This window comes from Aphelocoma coerulescens, unplaced genomic scaffold (genome assembly GCF_041296385.1).
Source record: "Aphelocoma coerulescens isolate FSJ_1873_10779 unplaced genomic scaffold, UR_Acoe_1.0 HiC_scaffold_121, whole genome shotgun sequence".
Classification (NCBI taxonomy): Eukaryota; Metazoa; Chordata; class Aves; order Passeriformes; family Corvidae; genus Aphelocoma; species Aphelocoma coerulescens.
Genome location: NW_027183479.1, coordinates 59,779 through 77,194, shown reverse-complemented (window position 1 = coordinate 77,194; position 17,416 = coordinate 59,779). Strand labels below are relative to the sequence as shown.

Sequence of the window (17,416 nt, the reverse complement as noted above, 5' to 3'; positions counted from 1 at the left end):
TTTGGGTTAAAAAATGTATTTATTTGTAATAAGGAGTGTTGATGCTGCTAATGCATAATTGATAAACATTGTAATTAGGCATTACATTACAAACAAGGCTGTATTATTTCAATAATACAAATAATTAATTCAGTAATGCTCATTACAAATGCACACAAAACTGTAAGTGTTCATTTGAGCACATTTTTTAAAACTTAAAATTAATAAATGAGGTGAAACAGGCCACCCACTTCCTCTATAAATTGCTTCTTGCAAGATGCTTTTGTTCAGGGTTGAGTCCAGATTAACATATTCTCAGGCAATCCCTTTGCACTTAACTAGGCAGCTGTGTTTTCCCAAACAAAGTCCCATAGGTTTTGTGGGAATTCCTGCCTGTCTCAGCACAATGAGATAGAGGTGATGGGATGTACATTCAAAGCAGCCCTTCTAGAGCTGCATCTCTGCTTTGCTAACACTCCCTGCTATGCAGGTGTGTCCCAGCTGCAGGTGTGGGATAAGCCCTTAGGTGTGCCTGGGAATGGTGGCCTGGAAGCACCTGCCTTAGCTCTGCTCTGAATCAAGCCAGCACATGTTTTGTCTTCTCTGGTGCCTCTGGGAAATGAGAATCAGTTCTTGATTTTCACTGGGTGCTTCTCTGCCCAATGACTGCATCAAACTTTGGAATGGCCAGCTTCTTCAGAACATTCAGAGCACGTTCTGGAAACACCCTGAAAGAGATAATAACATGAAGTTAAAAGCGGGATAGAAAAAATATAGAGAAAAGTGTCACTGCAGGTGAGGGAAGAGCTGGTCTGGTAGCAGAATGCATGCACACACATGGACTAAGTATTCAAGTGGGCATTATTTCCATAGCTGTCTTCAATCTCTGATTAATTAAAGTCCAGTCCCAGCCTTTTAGGACAGTTCCAATCCCCGGTATCTACAGGGAGTATGTGAGCTGCAATACTGCTGCAGGATCCAGGAAGGTTCAATATTGTACAGATGTAGGTGTGTATTACATTTCACGCTCTGAAAAGCAGCAGGTCTGTGGAAGGATGAGACATTAAAAGTGAGATGCAGTTTCCACTCCTAAGATTCCTTCTCTTAAGAGTTTTGTCTCTTTATCCCTCTGTCCTAAATTATGACAAAAAAAGCAAAGTTATTCTAAGTGTTTTGACAGCATCGGTTTTGACTTGCCTGTGCTTCTGCAGACTTGCACTCTCAACAAGCAGCTCTTGGAGTTGCAAAGAGATTTAAAATCTTTTTCCAAGTGTCTGGTGTTGGGTTTTGCAAACAAGAAACTACCAAATGTTTCATGAGATACTGTAGGATTTAACTGAGAAGTTAACTTAGTTGTTCAGATGTGAACTCCAGATTTGGAACTGGAGCTCTGGTAAAAACACCTCCTCAGCAGAGCAGCTACACTGGATAATGTAATAAGCTGTGTGAGAGGATAAATCTTGCTTTACATAGCAGAGAGCAGTAAAGCCCTTTTGAAGGAATGTTCTCAGCCTCCATGGCCTCAGTGCTAACATGAAGAAATAAACACTAATAAGCAGCAGGTCCTCAGCTCTTTCTGCAACTATGCTGACTCAGAAGTTATAAGTTTGAACCTTGTATACTCAGGTAGTTAGTTGTTGTTTCCACACCCATTGCTTAATTTTCCTTTGTACTTACATTTCAGAAAGCAAAGCAATGTTTAGCTGTGGTGGAACAAAAACCATTTTCTGGTTGGTCACTATTCCTTCCATCAGAGCCTCTACAACTTCTTCAATCTCCAAAATCTTTCCAAGCCTACACAGGAAAGCAAACATATAAGACCTGCAGTAGTAAAAAGGGGTGGTACCAACAGATGTAGGGGGCTTCACAAATGCACAACCTCAGGTAATTCAAATGCAACCATTACATGAGTTAAAGGACACTGCAGATCTTCTTTAGTCAATGATACACACTGTTGTTATACAGCCAGTTGGAACAGAGGCCTCAAGCTGGGGATAATATGCAGTGCCTTGATGCAAAGAAGGAAGCACAGGAATGCAGAGCATTGACAGTTACCTTACAGTGGGGTTTTTGACAAATCCAGTGTTTATAAAAACTGGACAAAGGCACGTTGTTTTTATTCCATCCTTTCCCAGGGCAGACAGCTCCTCTGTCAGAGCTTTATGAAATCCAACTGCAGCAAACTTGCTTGAGCTGCAGGAGGGGAAAAAGTACAAATGAGAAGGCAGAAATCCTATTTCCACTTTTCTACAACTGCAAATGGCCTAAACCATCATGCACTTACAGTACGGGCTAGGAGGCAAAAACCTCCAAATAATATAATCCAGCTGAGAGACAGAGCAGGGACTATTCTAACTTTCCCTGTGCCAGAGTGTAGTGGTGGATTAGATATTATCGCTTTGGGGAGTAATTTTGTAATGCATAGCAGATGTCTCAAAAAAAGGCACTTTAATTGCAAACTGACAAACATCAGGAATTCTTAGAAAATTTCAACTGAAGTGCATCAATTGATGGACATCCTGTTCTTTCCCATGAGAGAAGATTCCTAGAAGGAATGCAGCTTGAATCTTGAAAATTAAGAAAGATGGGCAGGCTAGAAAGGGAGAGTAACCCTTGACTGTTTATTGTACCACAAAGGAGCATCTTGTAACAGTTTTGTGTGACTTTTGAAATAGAGGAGCATTATGCAAGCAAAACTGAGGCATGACCTGCCCTGGAAATAGGTGTGGGCCTGGAGTTTAAATGAACTCCAAAGAAAGGAGAACCACAGAATCAGTTTATTGACTGCTATGGATTTAGCGGTGTAATCCCAGTAAAATCCTGGCTGGAGAGTTCTCACACTGCTGACAGTGAGTGACTCTCTAAGAAGGAGTGTTCCCAGGAAAAGGCTGGCCTAAGAAGGAGTATTCCCAGGAGAAGATTGCTCTAAGGAGTGTTCCTGGGGGAAGACTGCTGCAGCTGGAGCTGCCTTTACAGAAGGCTAGATGTGATGCAGAATGACAACACACAGTCTAACAGGTTTTCGGTGCCTGCACCATGATTTTCCTGACACATTTCAAGTAGAAAAGTAATTTGATGTCATGATGGCAGAAGGTCAGCAAGATGGTTCTCTTAGTGAGAGGCTGTTATAGAACACCCAGCCAGGACAAACAGGCAGAGGAGGTGTTCTACAAGCAGCTGGCAGAGGTCTCATGGTTGCCAGCCCTTCAGCTTGCCAGATGTCTGCTGGAAATACAACACAGAAGAGAGGAAGCAGCCTAGGAGGTTCCTGGAGTGTTTGGAAGACAACCTCCTAACACAACTGGTAAGAGCCTACTGGAGGAGGTGCCCTGGTAGACCTGCTGTTTGTGAACAGAGGACTGGTGGGTGATGTGGTGGTTGGTGGCAGTCTTGGGCAGACGGACCACGAAATGTCAGTTTTCAATAGTGGGTGAAGTAAAGAGGGGCACCAGAAATTCTACCTTGGACTTCTGGTAGGCAAACCTTGGCCTGTTTAGGACACTGATTGATAGAGTCAGCCCTGAAGGGCAAAGGGGTCCAGGAAGGCTGGATAGGCTTTAAAAAGGAATTGTGAAATATTCAGCAGCAGGCTGTCCCCATGTGGTAGAAAGACAAGTTGTCAGGGAAAAAGACCAGCCTGGTTAAACAGAGAACTTAGGCTGGAACTTCGGGGAAGAAAACCAATGTATCCTCTCCAGATGGAGGGTCAGATAACTTGGGAGGATTATAAAGATGTTGTGAGGTTATGTAGGGAGAAGATTAGAAGGACCAAAGTGCAACTAGAACATGGCCTTAAAGACAGCAAAAAAGGTTTCTACAAATACAGCAAAAGGAGGGTCAAGGAGTGTCTCCATTATTTGTTGAATGCAGAAGGTAGTGTAGTGACAGGGGATAAGGAAAAGGCAGAGGAACTTAATACCTTCTTTGTCTTTAATATTGTCCAGTTGTCCCGCAGGATCCTCAGCTCCAGAGCTGGAAATTAGGGACAGAGAGCTGAGAGAAGGGCTCCCAATCCAGGAGGAGATGGCTAGTGACCTGCTGTGCCAATTAGACACTCACAAGTCTATGACTCCTGATGGGATCCATGCCAGAGTAATGAGGGAACTGTTGAAAGAACTTGCCAAACCACTTTCAATCACCTACCAGCAGTCCTGGTTAACTGGACAAGTTTCATCTGGCTGGAAATTGGCAAATATAACACCCACCTACAAGAAGGGTCAGAAGGATTATCTGGGGAATTACAGGCCTGTCAGCCTAACCTTGGTTCTGGGCAAGGTTATGGAAGACATGATCCTGAGTGCCAGTACAGGGCACATGCAGGACAACCAGGGGATCAAGCCCAGCCAACATGGATTTATGAAAAGAAGGCCCTGCTTGACCAACCTGATCTCCCTGTATGACAAAGTGGCCCACTTAGTAGATGAGGGGAAGGCTGTGGATGTGTCTATCTAGGGTCTATCTAGACTTCAGTTAAGTGTTTGACACCATCTGCCACAGCATCCTCATCGAAAAACTGGTGGCTTGCAGCTTGGGTGGGGAACCCTTCAGTGGGTAAAAATCGGGCTGGATGGCTGGGCCCAGAGAGCTGTGGTGAATGGAGATAAACCCAGTTGGCAGCTGGTCGCTAATGGTGTTCCCCAGGGCTCAGCTCTGGGCCAGTCCTGTTTAACATCTTATGGATGATCTGGACATGGGGATCGAGTGCACCCTCAGTAACTCTGCAGAAGACACTGAGTTGGGTGGAAGTGTTGATGTGCTCTAGGGATGGAAGGCTCTGCTGGAGACCTGGACAGACTCGATCTGGGCTGAGGACACAACTGCAGGAGGCTCCATAAGGTGAAGTGTGGGGTTCTGCACCTGAGCCACACAACGATACAGGCTGGGTGAGGAGTGGCCTGGGACAGAAAGGGACACCTGGGGGTGCTGGCTGACAGCAGCTGAGCAGGAGCCAGAGTGTGCCCATGTGGCCAAGAAGGCCAATGGTATCCTGGCCTGTATCAGCCAGCAGGACCAGGGCAGGGGTTGTTCCCCTGTACGCAGCACTGGTGAGGCCACGCCTCGAGTGCTGTGTCCAGTTCCAGGCCCCTCACTTTAAAAAGGACAGTGAGGAGCTACAGCATGTCCAGAGAAGGGAAACAAGGCTCATGAAGGGTCTAGGAAACATGTCTTATGAGGAATGGCTGAGGGAGCTGGGTTTGTTTAGTCTGGAGAAGAGTAGGCTCAGGGGAGACCTCGTGGCTCTCTACAACTCCCTGAATGGAGGTTGGAAGGAGGTGGGGTCGGTCTTTTCTGCCATGCCTGCAGTAAGAGGAATAGAGGAAATGGCCTTAAGCTGAGACAGGGGACATTCAGATGAGGTATTAGAAAAAATCTTTTCACTGCTAGGGTGGTCAGGCACTGGAATAGGTTCCTCAGGGAGGTGGGGGAGTCACCATCCTGCAGGTGTTAAGGAGGCATTTGGATCTGGCACTGGATGATGTGGTTTAGGGGTTACAGTGGCAGAGCTGGGTGGATGGTTGGACCAGATGATCCTAAAGGTCTCTTCCAACACTGATGATTCTATGATTCTATTTTTATACTCTACAGTCAATGCCACAATGGTGAAAAGATCAAAAGCTGCTCAGTAAGGGTTTACTTGACAACACTACAAAAATTACAGAATAACTACATTCTAAGAAGGAGAAGGGAAGAGGATACCTTCTTTGCTAAGCAACAGTCTGCATTGGTGGCGGAGAGAAAACAAGGAGAATCTTTCATTAGTAGATGTGTCACATGACTATTCTTTTGTACAAACATTGCTCCCGATTCAGTCAGAGGTAAAAACTTGGTACTTTCTTATGGAGAAGATGCAATTAAAATTTTTAAAAAATGAAGCAAGTTGATTTCAAAATCACTTACCAATATGCCACCATGAAAGGAGCCACAAAATGACCTGCAGCTGAAGCCACTGTGACAATGTGCCCGTAGTTGTTGTTCATCATGACTGGCAGAAAAGCTCTCGTGGTCTTGGAAGTCATTTAAACCAAGAGGCAGAAATGCAGGGGGCAGGAAGGAGGAAAGGAACATTGTTTTCTTAGGCAGACTCAGCACTGACCCTCAATGTCATTCACTAGGTGGCCAAAGCTATCCCTAAAGCTACGAGCTGCACAGCACCTCAGATTCCCAGAGCCACAGGGATACCTGCTCTCTGACCACTGGTGCAGTTGGCAACCTGCTCTCCAAAGGTTTCAGGAGTTGGCTATAAAGAGCAGCTGGCTTTCACATCTTTCCTTTGCTGCTTTTAGGTTTCAGGTGTCAGCAGAAATGCTGGCAGGGTCTCACCACCAGCACGTACAATAAACCACTTGGCAACTTATGGCTTCTCTTTTCTTCTGCCCCAAACAAGTACGGCTGAACAGCTGAAACCCTCCCACCCTGTCAGCCCCGACACCTCTGACAGAGGCCCGTGTGTGCTGCAGGTGAGGCTGTCACCAGCCAGCTCAGCTCAGCAAGAGGCTACTCCAGTTCCCCAGCAGACATTCTGCTTGTGTGACCCTGTACTATACAGTTCACTTGGTAATTCACTGCTAATAATGGTTGGTCTAAATTGCCTCCCCAGTGACATTCCCAAAAATCTGTAGCTATGGAGATGGTGGTGGCCCTTACCCACATGTGACCAAGAATGTTGACTTCAAACATCCTTTCTATCTGGTGGTCCTGAGTCGAGAGAAAGTCGGCAGCTGTAATCACACCAGCGTTGTTCACCAGGATGGTCACGTCCCCAATTTCCTTTTTCACCTTTTGGAGAGAAAAAAAAGCCCCAAATTGTGTCTGTCACTCAGGGGGGAAAAAAATATGCGAGGGTGGGGAAGATGAGCCATAATTAATTTCATTCTTATCATCGCATCTTTAAGGGAGATGAAGATCATCCCACATTTCCAGATGTGGCAGGAACTGCATAGGAGAGCCAGGAAATCTGGTTTGGATCTGATTCTTCTCCTTTAATTACTGCCAGTATTTACTGTGTTCTATGCACTGTGCATAGTATGGACTGTGTAGTCACAGCTGGGACCATGGAGGTACAGACTGTTCTGAGGCAGCTGGACCACAGCCATTACAATAAAATGTTTCATTTGTCCTCGGTGCTGTCTGTGTTCCTTCAGAGGCTCGAACCCTAGAGAGCAGACTTGGCACCAGGCTGTGATACACTGGAGCCTCCCAAATAGGATGAGACTGGCTGTGATCTTGGAAATGCTACAGCACTCCGTGTACAGAGAGCAGCGAGGAGTGGGGAGCTTCCAAGGCCTTGCAGGATTTGTGTACAACACCTCTAGCCTAGTTTCCCGGACTTTTCTGGAAATCCAGCGTGTTTGGGAAAGCCTTTGACCGTGCCCCTGCTGCCCCACCTTGTCTGCAGCACTGTAGATCTCCTCCCGTTTGCTGCAGTCCACCACAAAGGTTTGGACAGTGGCTCCCAGCTTCTGGCATTCTGCTGCTGTCTCCTCAACGCCATGCTGGAAGAGGCAAAGAGAAAGACACCGTGCACAGCTGTCCCCTTGCCACGGCTGAGCGGCAGGGGCTGAACATGGCCCTGGACTGAGCAACCACTGCCCAGCCCCAGAACAGTTCATGGCTACCCAGGGAAAGAGCTGTAGGTGGGGTTGCTGAGATGACAGCCATTCCAGCCTTAAATTTAGGATCTGTGTGTAGTGACAGCCAGAAAGGCAGGGTGGCAACACGAGTGAGTTTGGCTTGGTAAGGCACACGTAGCAGCAGACAGGGGGCACACGGTGCCTATCGCAGCACAGCAGGCAGCACTGTGAGTGTAAACAGAGCTCATACAACACAGGCCTGGCTGACACCCTGAGGTGTGGAGAGTGGCTCTATGCACTTCTGTATTCACATGCTGGGTGTGAGAAGAGAGGTGCCCTCCACAGTGCACAATGTAGAAAGATTTTTCTTTCAGAATGACCTTTGACACACACAGGTCTCAAGCTCCCCAAAGTCATTACATCAACTCACTAAGCCAGAGGAGAAATGGCTTTGTTGTATCCCTGTTCCCAGGTGCCAGAAGGCCATGCCAGTGGCCTGTGTAGTGAAAAGCCCCAGGTCACAAATAGCCTGGGAGAGCTCAGCAGTCCCTGTGGTGAGTGACTGGGCAGCTGCCCTCAACACCAGCTGCTGTTTAATGCTGAGAGGCCCCAAGAAGGAGGCCTTGTCAAGGTAGTTGGGTTGGAGGATCATACTCATAAATCCTCTGGAACCCACAGCCTGCCTTGACACTGTATTTCAGTTCCTGCTGACACCCACGCTTACAATCTATTTCCCAGCACTAAAGCCAGGTGTCGCTCGCTACTAAATTTATACCTTAATCCCCTCATTCCATCTAGCGAACATGAACAATTCTCTGCTTTGCTGCAGCCCTGTACACTTTGGAAGAGCAGTGCCATGCCTCCTCCCACCCCTCCAGTGTCTGCTTAGCCATAATGGGTACCACGAACAGACACTGAAAATGTTCAACACTATCTTCCCTGTATATCCATCCTCTCACTCAACCTGTCTCGGGTTTGGGGTATTTTTGTTTCTGGTGGGCTGGGTTCTGTTTTGCAGCTTCATGGTGAACTCCTTTGCTGACCCACTGTGTCAGAAACAGGAAGCGCAGCCTCTCACCCTCCCTGTTGCACGTACACCCAGCATTTGGCCTGGATCCCTTCTGAGTACCATGCTGGATGTTTGTATCTGCCCATCCTCCAATTGCCACGGCTTTTTTGCATTCCAGTCAAATCATCTGAAATAGAGAGATTGGGCCAGTGTAAACATTTAGTGAGGAGCCATCTACGCGTGTATCTGCCTGGAGGGCAGCCGGGCTCACACAGCCCAGCACAGTGATGCTGCTGATAGGAGCGCAGAGAAAACACATCCCCCAGCAATGCACAAAAAACACCTGAGGCTACAAAGAGAACAAGTGAAGGCAAACCTGCTCCTCTGTGGAAACAGCCTTCTGGTCTCAGCGGGCTTTCCCTGCCAGCCCAGGCAGCGGGTCCACCAGCAGCTTCCTGAGCGCTTCTTTCCCTCTCGCAGGTGCTCTGCCGGGTGCTGCCTGCTCCCTCCCGAGTAGCACCGAGTGACTGTGGGACCAGAGCCCCACATCCTCTGCTGCAAGTGGGGCCAAACGCTCTGCTGGCACTCAGCATCCCAGCCAGAGACCGATGGGAGCGGGCTGGAAGGAGGCGATGGGGGTGCAATGCGGTGCCGCCCTTCTTACGCCCTTAAATTCCCCGTGGACTCGGTGGTTACGGAGTGAGGACACGAGTGTGCCATTACCTTATTGATGTCCCACAGAACCAGCCTGCTCTGGCGCTTGGCGAACTCCAAGGCGGTCGCTCTCCCGACGCCATGGCCAGCGCCCGTGATAAGCACCAGCTCCCCGCTGAGAGACTTTCTCCTCACAGGCACGAACAGCTTCACAAAAGCCTCCAGGTAGGAGTAGAGGAGCGTGGCCAGGAACAGGAGAAGCTCCAGAAACAGATGCATTGTTTTCCCGGAGCTCCTTTGAGGACCGAACGGCGCCGGGACCCCGCCACTGCCACCCGCCCCACAGCCTGCTGAGGCCACGCCTCCTGGGGTCCAGCGCCCAATCAGAGCGCGTCTAAGCGAGGGGGCGTGCCCGTGGGCGGGGCCACGCCGGGGGCGTGCGGAAGTTTGGCCGCCACTGGGGACTGGGTGCGCACCGGGTCGCTCTGTGGCTCCCCCTTCCCGGCTCTACAGGGGAGGGAAAATTACATGGGGAATGGCGATTCCTACGTTGGGATAAGGTAGTTGATTAAGGTAAAAGATTAGAAAAAAGGAAAGTTTATTCTCTACTTCCCCGCGGGAAGCAGGGTTTCCGCACGCACATCGGTCGCTCCGGAAGGCAAACACTGTAAATAACGAATGCCCTCCCCTTCCTCCTCTTCATTTCCTTATGTTTTATAGCTGAGCTGACGTCATGTGGCATGGAGTAGCCCTTTGGTCGCTTTGGGTCAGCTGGCCTAGTTGTGTCCGCTCCCAGGGTTTTTCTCAGTGATGGGGCTAGGAATGCTGGGGACACAGCGCTGATGCTGTGGGAGCGCTGCCCAGCAATGGCCAAAACACGGGTGTGTTACTAAGCCCTTCCTAAGAGCCAGTGCACGTCCCGGCACTGCGGCGCTGCCGTGGGGACGGCGCTCCGCCCCAGGCAGACCCGGCACGGGCGCTGCCATTGGCGCCGCTGCCGCCAATTCGAGGCCAGGTTGTACGGCGCGGGGCGGGCGGCGCTGCCCGCGGCTCGGCAAGGAGCGGGATCCCGGAGCGGTGATAAGGAGCGGGGTCCTAGAGCGGGCTGCCTCGCATCGCCGGCCCAGCGCCTCACTCCCGCTCCCGGCCCCGGCCCCGGCCCAGCGCCCCGGCCCGACCCCGGGGCTGAGGCGGGGTTGCCCCCGCTGCGGTGCGGTCGCGGCGGGGCCGATGCCGCTGCCGGCCGGAGCCCTGCCTCGGGCGGTGGCCGTGCTCTCCTTCTCCGTCCTGCTGAGCGCCCGGGGCGCTGCCCAGCGCCGCCCGGCCCACAGGTACCGCGGGCGGTGGCGGAGCTGCGCGGAGCCCGGGTCCCGCCCCGCTGTCGCTGCCGGCGGTCGGCGGCCTGTTCCGCCGGGAGCAGCCGCCTCATCGCCCGGCCGAGATCCCGGCGCTGCCGTGCACCCCCTGCCCGCCGAGGGGGAGCTTGGCCGGGGTGTGCGGTGTCTCAGGGTGTCCCTTTGGGGCGGGGCAGAAGGGCAAGCCGGGCTGTCCCTTAAAGTGATGTCATTACTGAAAAGTAAAAAATCGGTGTTGCCCTTTTCCACGTCTCTGTTAAAGGGTTTTTTTTTTTGTGAATTTCAGGTGTTTCGCGAGTTCGATATTAGGAGGAATTTCTTCATATGAGGGGGATTAGACGTTAGAGTGGGCTGCCCAGGGAGGTGGTGGAGCCACCATCCCGGGAGATGTTTAAGGAAAGACTGGACGTGGCGCTCAGTGCCATGGTTGAGGTGACACGGTGGTATTTGGTCATAGGTTGGACGCGATGATCTCAAAGATCTTTTCCAACCTGATTGATTCTGTGATTCTGTGAAAGAGCCGAGTCTATTCCGCTTGCTGTAATGTGCTTTACAGATCCGGCATTAAATAGCCGGATTGACTAGGTTAAAGCCTAGTGAATGAGATGTGGTTTTTGATTTTGTTTTTTTTTTTTTCTTTTAGTAACTTATCTGCAAACTGTTGGTCCTGTCTTCATCCTGTAAACATGTTCAACAGTTACAATGTGAAGTTCCACCACAGCAAAGCTCTCACTTCCCCATATCCAGGATCACACATTGAGCGTAGCCACGTTCCTGAAGATAAAGTGGGCTGGCTGACTGAGTGGAAAGATTATAATCCTGTGGAGTACACTGCAAAGTCTGTTTTGGCTGGACCCAGTTGGGCAGATCCCCAAATTAAGTGAGTGGAAATGGTGACTTTTTTCCCCTGTGAACATGGAAGCAGGAAATAGTCATCATGAATTGAGTTAGCAAGATCATCTTAAGTGATGTGTGATTCTGCAGTGATGTGTGAAAGTCAAGATTAAGAAAAGTGATGGTTAGAGAACGGAATGGTTTGGGTTTGTTGTGAAGGTCTTTGACACATGATTTTACTGAGCTGATGGTTGAGATTGGAATAATGGGCAGCTGTTGATGCTGTGTGTTTCTCTGTGTTGTGAGCTGAATAAAAATCTCCTAATTCTCCTTAAGAGTTTGGAAGAACATTTTAGTGATACATTTGTTTGTTTGTTCGTGGTTGGAATGCAAAAAAGAAAGTGAATGAAAAAAAGAAAGTGTAATCATAGTTCTTGAAGTGAGCACTCTGACTCAGGAAATGTGACAGGCTGAATTAATTACAGTAATTTTTTTGTGAGTATGTAACAATGGGGGTGTCAGTTCTTCTGTCTTAAGTAACAAGGGGTAGGACAATAGGAAACAGCCTCACATTGTGCCAGGTGAGGTTTAAATGGGCTATTAGGAAAAATTTCTTCAGCAAACAGTTTGTTAGGCGCTGGTATGGGCTGCCCAGGGAAGTGGTGGAGTCACCATCCCTGGAGGTATTTAAAAGATGTCTGGTGGGCTTGGCAGTGCTTCATGGAATTCAGTGATTTTAAGGGTCTTTTCCAACCAAAATGATTCTGTGATTCTCCAGCTCTAACCTTAACAAGAATACCTTTGAAACACTTTCTAAAGTGTTTCTAAACACTGTCTAAATGAAACTTGAGAGAGATGCAATATTAAATACTTTAGTTCTGCACTTTTGCCTGCAGAACTAAATACAGAGGGACTGTCATCAGTAAAGGTTGAGACTTTATAGCCTCCTTTAGAAAAGGGAGGGCCTGCAATTCCAGTTCTGGTAGAAACTGCTCATTGGTCAAAGGGGTGTTGCTGGTCTGATGGGTGGCATGCAAGCTTTATAATTTATAATATGTTTTATAATTTATCTCTGTTAAATTTTTTTTTTCACGCAGTGATGAAGGTTTTTCTCCCAAATTCAATGAGAGAGATGGGGAAGTGGAAAGGAAGAGTCTGAATGGCTTGTATGTGGTCGAAAATGGGAGACCCCGGTGAGTGTGGGGTTTTTGTTTGCATATTCATTTCAGTGATGTGGTTTCAGTGCTGTTACAGGTCTGTCAGTTCTGATACGTGGTACCTGCTGGGAATAAGCCAAGAGAGAAAAATGGAACCTAGTTTGATGAATCTACATTGATGAAGGAGAAAAACATGCTGTGACTCTTGCCCTTTAAAGCACATGGTGACACCACATATGTGTTGCTGTCCTTCCATTTTTTGTTATTTAATCTTGATTTGTGGTTTTTTTGAGGGTTTTTTTGAGTTTTTTTTTATTTGTTTTGGTTGGGTTTTTTGTTTGTTTGGGGTTTTTTTTGTAGAATATTTTGAATGTGGGGAAGTAAATATGGTTAATGCACTGTTGTGTTAAGGGTATGGAAATTTAGCAGAAAATAAACTCCCTTGTGTTTCAGGTGATCCTCAGAGATCAGAGGAGCTGGGTGTGGCTGGGCTTAATTTCTAGTTGGAACCAGTTCAGGATTATGTAAGTCATGTAGTGTGGCATTTATTTCAGGAATCCAGCAGGAAGGACTGGCCTCACCGGCAGAGGGTTGTTGGGGCGCTGGGGACCAAACCATGCTGCTGATCCTATTGTAACCAGGTAAGGGACAGGTGACTGCAAGGTACCCTGCAGTAGAGAATAAACCCATGCCTTTTGCTTCTTTTCTGCCTCTCTGGACAGGTTATTATTTTTCATGGCCATTTTCTCTGTGTGTTCTCTATGTGTAAGCCCATTCTGCTTTTGTTATGTAAGAAACACTAACTTAGTCTGTCATAAGAGAAGGTGGGATTAGGATGCTCTTTTGGTCACTGCATGCTTTGTTTTGATGTGCTTTTCCCAGCAGGATGTGTGTATGGGTGCTAACCATTTTACACAAAGCATTCAGAAAAGATTGTGTGGTTAACAGAAGTGCAAGCTAGAAAGTGCCATGCTGAAGGCAGAACCATTGTGGAAAATCATCCTGATGCATTTTACTTCTTCCGCTTTCCAGAAGGATGCCGATGCTACCAAGTTTCTTCCTTGAAAGTAAATGCTGGCATTGTTTTTATTTTTTTTTAGACAGCTTTTTGCTTTTCCTATTGGTAGTTCTTAATTCTTTACTGAAGGCGATGGTGGCTGCTTGTGGCTTTGTGCTGGCGCTGCTGCAGCCTGTGCGACCGTTCTGTTCCAGCAGAGACATTCTCATCCGCTTAGTATGGATTGGCACAGGTGCAGCACAGGGAGCTTTCAGAGGAACTGCTGCTACCAGCCTGGCTGCAGAAATGTGCCTCATGGGCATTTTCTGCCCTTTTGGCTGAGGAAAACCCTCAGTGTTCTACCCTTGGTTGCAATTCTGCTGGATGGCATCCATCAGTCCACCCCGACTGTCCATTCTCAGCCTTGTTTGTCCCCTCACAGGTGGCAGTGCCCTCCTGTCCCTCTCTCAGGCCCTTGTGTCAAGAAGCAGCAAAACATGTTCTTTTTTGTTATTTGCTGCAGGTGGAAAAGGGACGGAAGTGGCAATAAAGTTGCTCATCCAGGTACTGGCAAGAACATCTTGCAGTTCGTAGCCATCAAGAGGAGAGACTGTGGGGAGTGGGCCATTCCAGGGGTAAGGGCAAAGTTCCAGAGGCAGTTGACATTTCCCTGCTGGTGAGGCCATGAGGCTGATATGGCCCATGTATGATGCAGGAGGATGTAACATACTATGAGCCAGGAGTTAAAATGTATAGAATCTGAGGGATAGTCTTTTTGTTTGTTTGTTTTCCCCCCTCTAAGGGGATGGTCGACCCAGGGGAGAAGATCTCTGCTACCCTGAAGCGAGAATTTGAGGAGGAGGCCTTGAACTCTCTGCAGAAATCGCCTGAAGAGAAAGCAAAATTGGAGAAGCAGCTCCAGAAGCTGTTCAGCCAGGAACACTTTGTGGTGAGCTCTGTGTCTCTTGTGGTAGCCTCTTGAGCTGTGCACGTAATTTACAGCTGTATGGAACCTGAGGAAGTGCAGCTGAAATGAAAATAAGTCATGATGTTCATGTTCTTGGGGTGTAGGAAATGGAAGGGACTGTTGAAAACTCTGTAAGGGCAAATGTGTCAGAGGGAAAGAAAAAAGTATGACTGATTCCACCTTGCTTGTTGTGACACTGAGCTTTTTCTGGTTTGTTTGGGGCCTTACAGGTATACAGAGGATATGTGGATGACCCTCGTAACACTGATAATGCCTGGATGGAGACAGAAGCAGTGAATTATCATGATGAAACAGGTAAATATCTCCAGGGGTGCTCTTAGCTGTCTTTTACTCCATATGTTGATTTGAAATTGGGACTGTTCTTGAACTGAGAATGGCAATGAAACTGGGGAAGCATGAAAGTCAGGTGTAAAATATGGGGCTAGATTGTTAAATTGATCTGTTATCTTGCTTTCCCATTTTTCACCTGTAAGATAAATCTGTTTAGGTGATTCTGAGTTGTTCAAGCTAGAGATTTCGTGTAGTGACATTTCCACTGAATTTTGGGTAGTAGATGCCAGTTGTAAAGTTTCACATGTGGCTGGTCCTAGATTTATCGGCCCCCAGAAGTAGTGGAGATAGTGTATCTTTGGCCCTTGTTTCCAATACAGAATGGAAAAGCATTTCCTTGGTTGTTGTCTATGAAGTCCTGAAATTCTTCTTTAAAAACGGAGTAAAAACTCAAAAAGTGGTATTTTTTATTTTGGGGCCTTTAGTAAAGTTTTAATTATTTTTGTTTTTTCATAAGCATATATAAGTTTCAGAATTCAGTTTGTCCTGTAGAATCATATGTGAGAAAAGCAGCAGTCAAATGTTAAGCAAACAAACTAAAATCCAGGCAGATGTATTGGCTAAACTTGGGGTAATGAGTACGTGTTCTCATGATGGTTTCCAGTAACTTTTCATGCTGCTGGTGATACCCTAGGAGTGGTGACAAGGAGTTAACTCAGATTTGCCTTAAAATAGTGCAGGTTTGCCTTAAAATAGTGCAAGTATGAAAAAGGTTTCTGGCACAGAATCAGGGAGAAACTTAGTTGTTTTTTCTCTGAGAAGCAGTAGAAGGTTGCTGCCTGTGAAGGAGCATTGTGGAAGGGCAGAACTGACAGGATGTGAGAGGGGAAAAAGCAGGAAGAAAAGAGGCAATAGCATGTCCTAACTCTCATTTTGTGAACAGGTGAGACGATGGATAACTTGCCTCTGGAAGCAGGTGATGATGCTGGAGTGGTGAAGTGGGTTGACATCAGTGAGAAGCTTGAGCTGTATGCAAGTCACAGCTACTTCATCAAGCTGGTGACTGAGAAACGGGGAGCCCACTGGAGTGAGGATCCTGGATCTGAGTGCCACGAGTGATGGAAACTTGGAACCGACGGACTCTGAGAGAATGTATTTTCCAGCCTTGAAACAGATGTCATTGTCATCCTCAGTGAAAATTCTGTGAAATTCAGCTGGGAAAAACACAGTGATTAACAGAGGGTTTTTCAGAGACTTCAGGTTGCTTCTTTTTCTTTCTTAGCTAGTGTGAAATGAGAAGAATGTGGAGCTCTTGCTTTGCTTTCTTGGCTTCATTATTTGTAGCTGTTTCATAATGTCTGCAGATCTGCATGGCAGCACTGGGATTCTGACTGGTGGTAGTTCACAGGCTGTTCACCTTAGCTCTGTGTTTTTGCACTGTTTCCTTGTCAGGGGTATGAATCCCTAAGGAATGAGAGACTTGTAGGATAACCTGAATAATGACTTAATTTAAGTGCTGCATAATAAAGCGAAATTTCTTTTCTGAGTCATTTCACTTAACGTATCTTTGCAGTGATTTTCTATTTTGAGAGATTAGTTTTCACATTTAATTACTTTTTAGTTTACAGCATGGCTGGTATTCACATCTAAATGTATGACAATGCCTCTGTGTGAAAAGAAAACTGTTGGAGGATGAAACTTCTTGACTGATTTGAAGAGCTGAATTTTGAGGTTCCTCTCTTCCCATGGCTTACAGCAGTACAGCAGTTGTGGAAACTGCAGCATAAACAGAGTCACTGGAAAAGAGCAGCCTTAAAGTATAGTCTTGTAAATTGTTCTGGTTTCTTACCCTTCAGGCAATGTAAGTAGCTCGCAGTCAGGAGGCTGATGTGGGCCTTCTCTGGCATTTATGCTGCTAACAGGAGCTGCACAACCGTTGCTGACATTTCTCCCTGTGTTTTTAATCAATTGCTGTTAATTGTCTAGTAGTGTCAGGTGTTGGTGACAGTGACAGCTGAAAGTTGGTGTTGAAACCTGAGGACTTTAGGAATTTTGATCCATGTGTTGAAGTAAGGTGGTGAGAAATGTCATGGTCTGGAATTACCTTGTGTAACAATACTGTGACACACTCATGCACTGTTGAGACTTTATCCACATCCTGCTTAGCTAATGAATGGGTTTAGGGCTTGCTCCTTTTCAACCCTCCCTCTGCCTCCCAGTTAGCTAGTGAAACCTGAAGGAGTCATGTGTGTTCATGCAGGAAAACCTGGGAATCTTGCAGAGTTATTAGTATGTTCCTTTCAAAGAAAAAGTAATGCCAAGAGCTATTAATTTTTCTTTCAATCCTTGCTCACCTCTTCCTGCCTACTTGATTTCTTCTGTGATGTGATACATTATGCAGAGCAGGCCCCCAGCAGTGTAGTTTGAAAGCATGACCTACTAGAGCAGACCCTTCTTATGGGGTCAGGGGAGGTGGATCTGTAGTCTATAGATACAGTTTTTTATACTTCGGCTTTCTATGCATCAGAAAACCACAAAATGTCATGAATCATGCCTTCTTCAGATGTTTTGGATGATTAGTTTACTTCTCAGCTGATAAAAA

At 47.2% G+C, this 17,416-nt stretch overlaps 2 protein-coding genes across 4 annotated transcripts; one reads left to right on the top strand and one right to left on the bottom strand.

The window, feature by feature from the left end:
• LOC138100624 (estradiol 17-beta-dehydrogenase 11-like) lies at nt 1-9,538 on the bottom strand. The gene is made up of 7 exons (XM_068998499.1): nt 9,283-9,538; nt 7,365-7,472; nt 6,625-6,756; nt 5,878-5,984; nt 2,035-2,172; nt 1,657-1,773; nt 1-707 (listed from the first exon to the last, which is right to left on the bottom strand). The coding sequence occupies exons 1-7, from the start codon at nt 9,490-9,492 to the stop codon at nt 620-622; spliced, it is 900 nt and encodes a 299-aa protein (XP_068854600.1). The 5' UTR covers nt 9,493-9,538; the 3' UTR covers nt 1-619.
• Nucleotides 9,539-9,678: 140 nt separating this feature from the next.
• Nucleotides 9,679-16,374, top strand: LOC138100622 (ADP-ribose pyrophosphatase, mitochondrial-like). Of its 3 annotated transcripts, none has more exons than XM_068998498.1 (8): nt 9,679-9,786; nt 11,212-11,448; nt 12,500-12,595; nt 13,114-13,200; nt 14,080-14,191; nt 14,359-14,505; nt 14,754-14,838; nt 15,758-16,374. In XM_068998498.1, the coding sequence occupies exons 2-8, from the start codon at nt 11,255-11,257 to the stop codon at nt 15,931-15,933; spliced, it is 897 nt and encodes a 298-aa protein (XP_068854599.1). In that variant the 5' UTR covers nt 9,679-9,786; nt 11,212-11,254; the 3' UTR covers nt 15,934-16,374. The 3 variants fall into 3 exon arrangements, with proteins under 3 accessions (XP_068854599.1, XP_068854598.1, XP_068854597.1); XM_068998497.1 differs by lacking the exon at nt 9,679-9,786 and adding an exon at nt 9,987-10,094; XM_068998496.1 differs by lacking the exon at nt 9,679-9,786 and adding an exon at nt 10,164-10,544.
• Nucleotides 16,375-17,416: the final 1,042 nt, after the last annotated feature.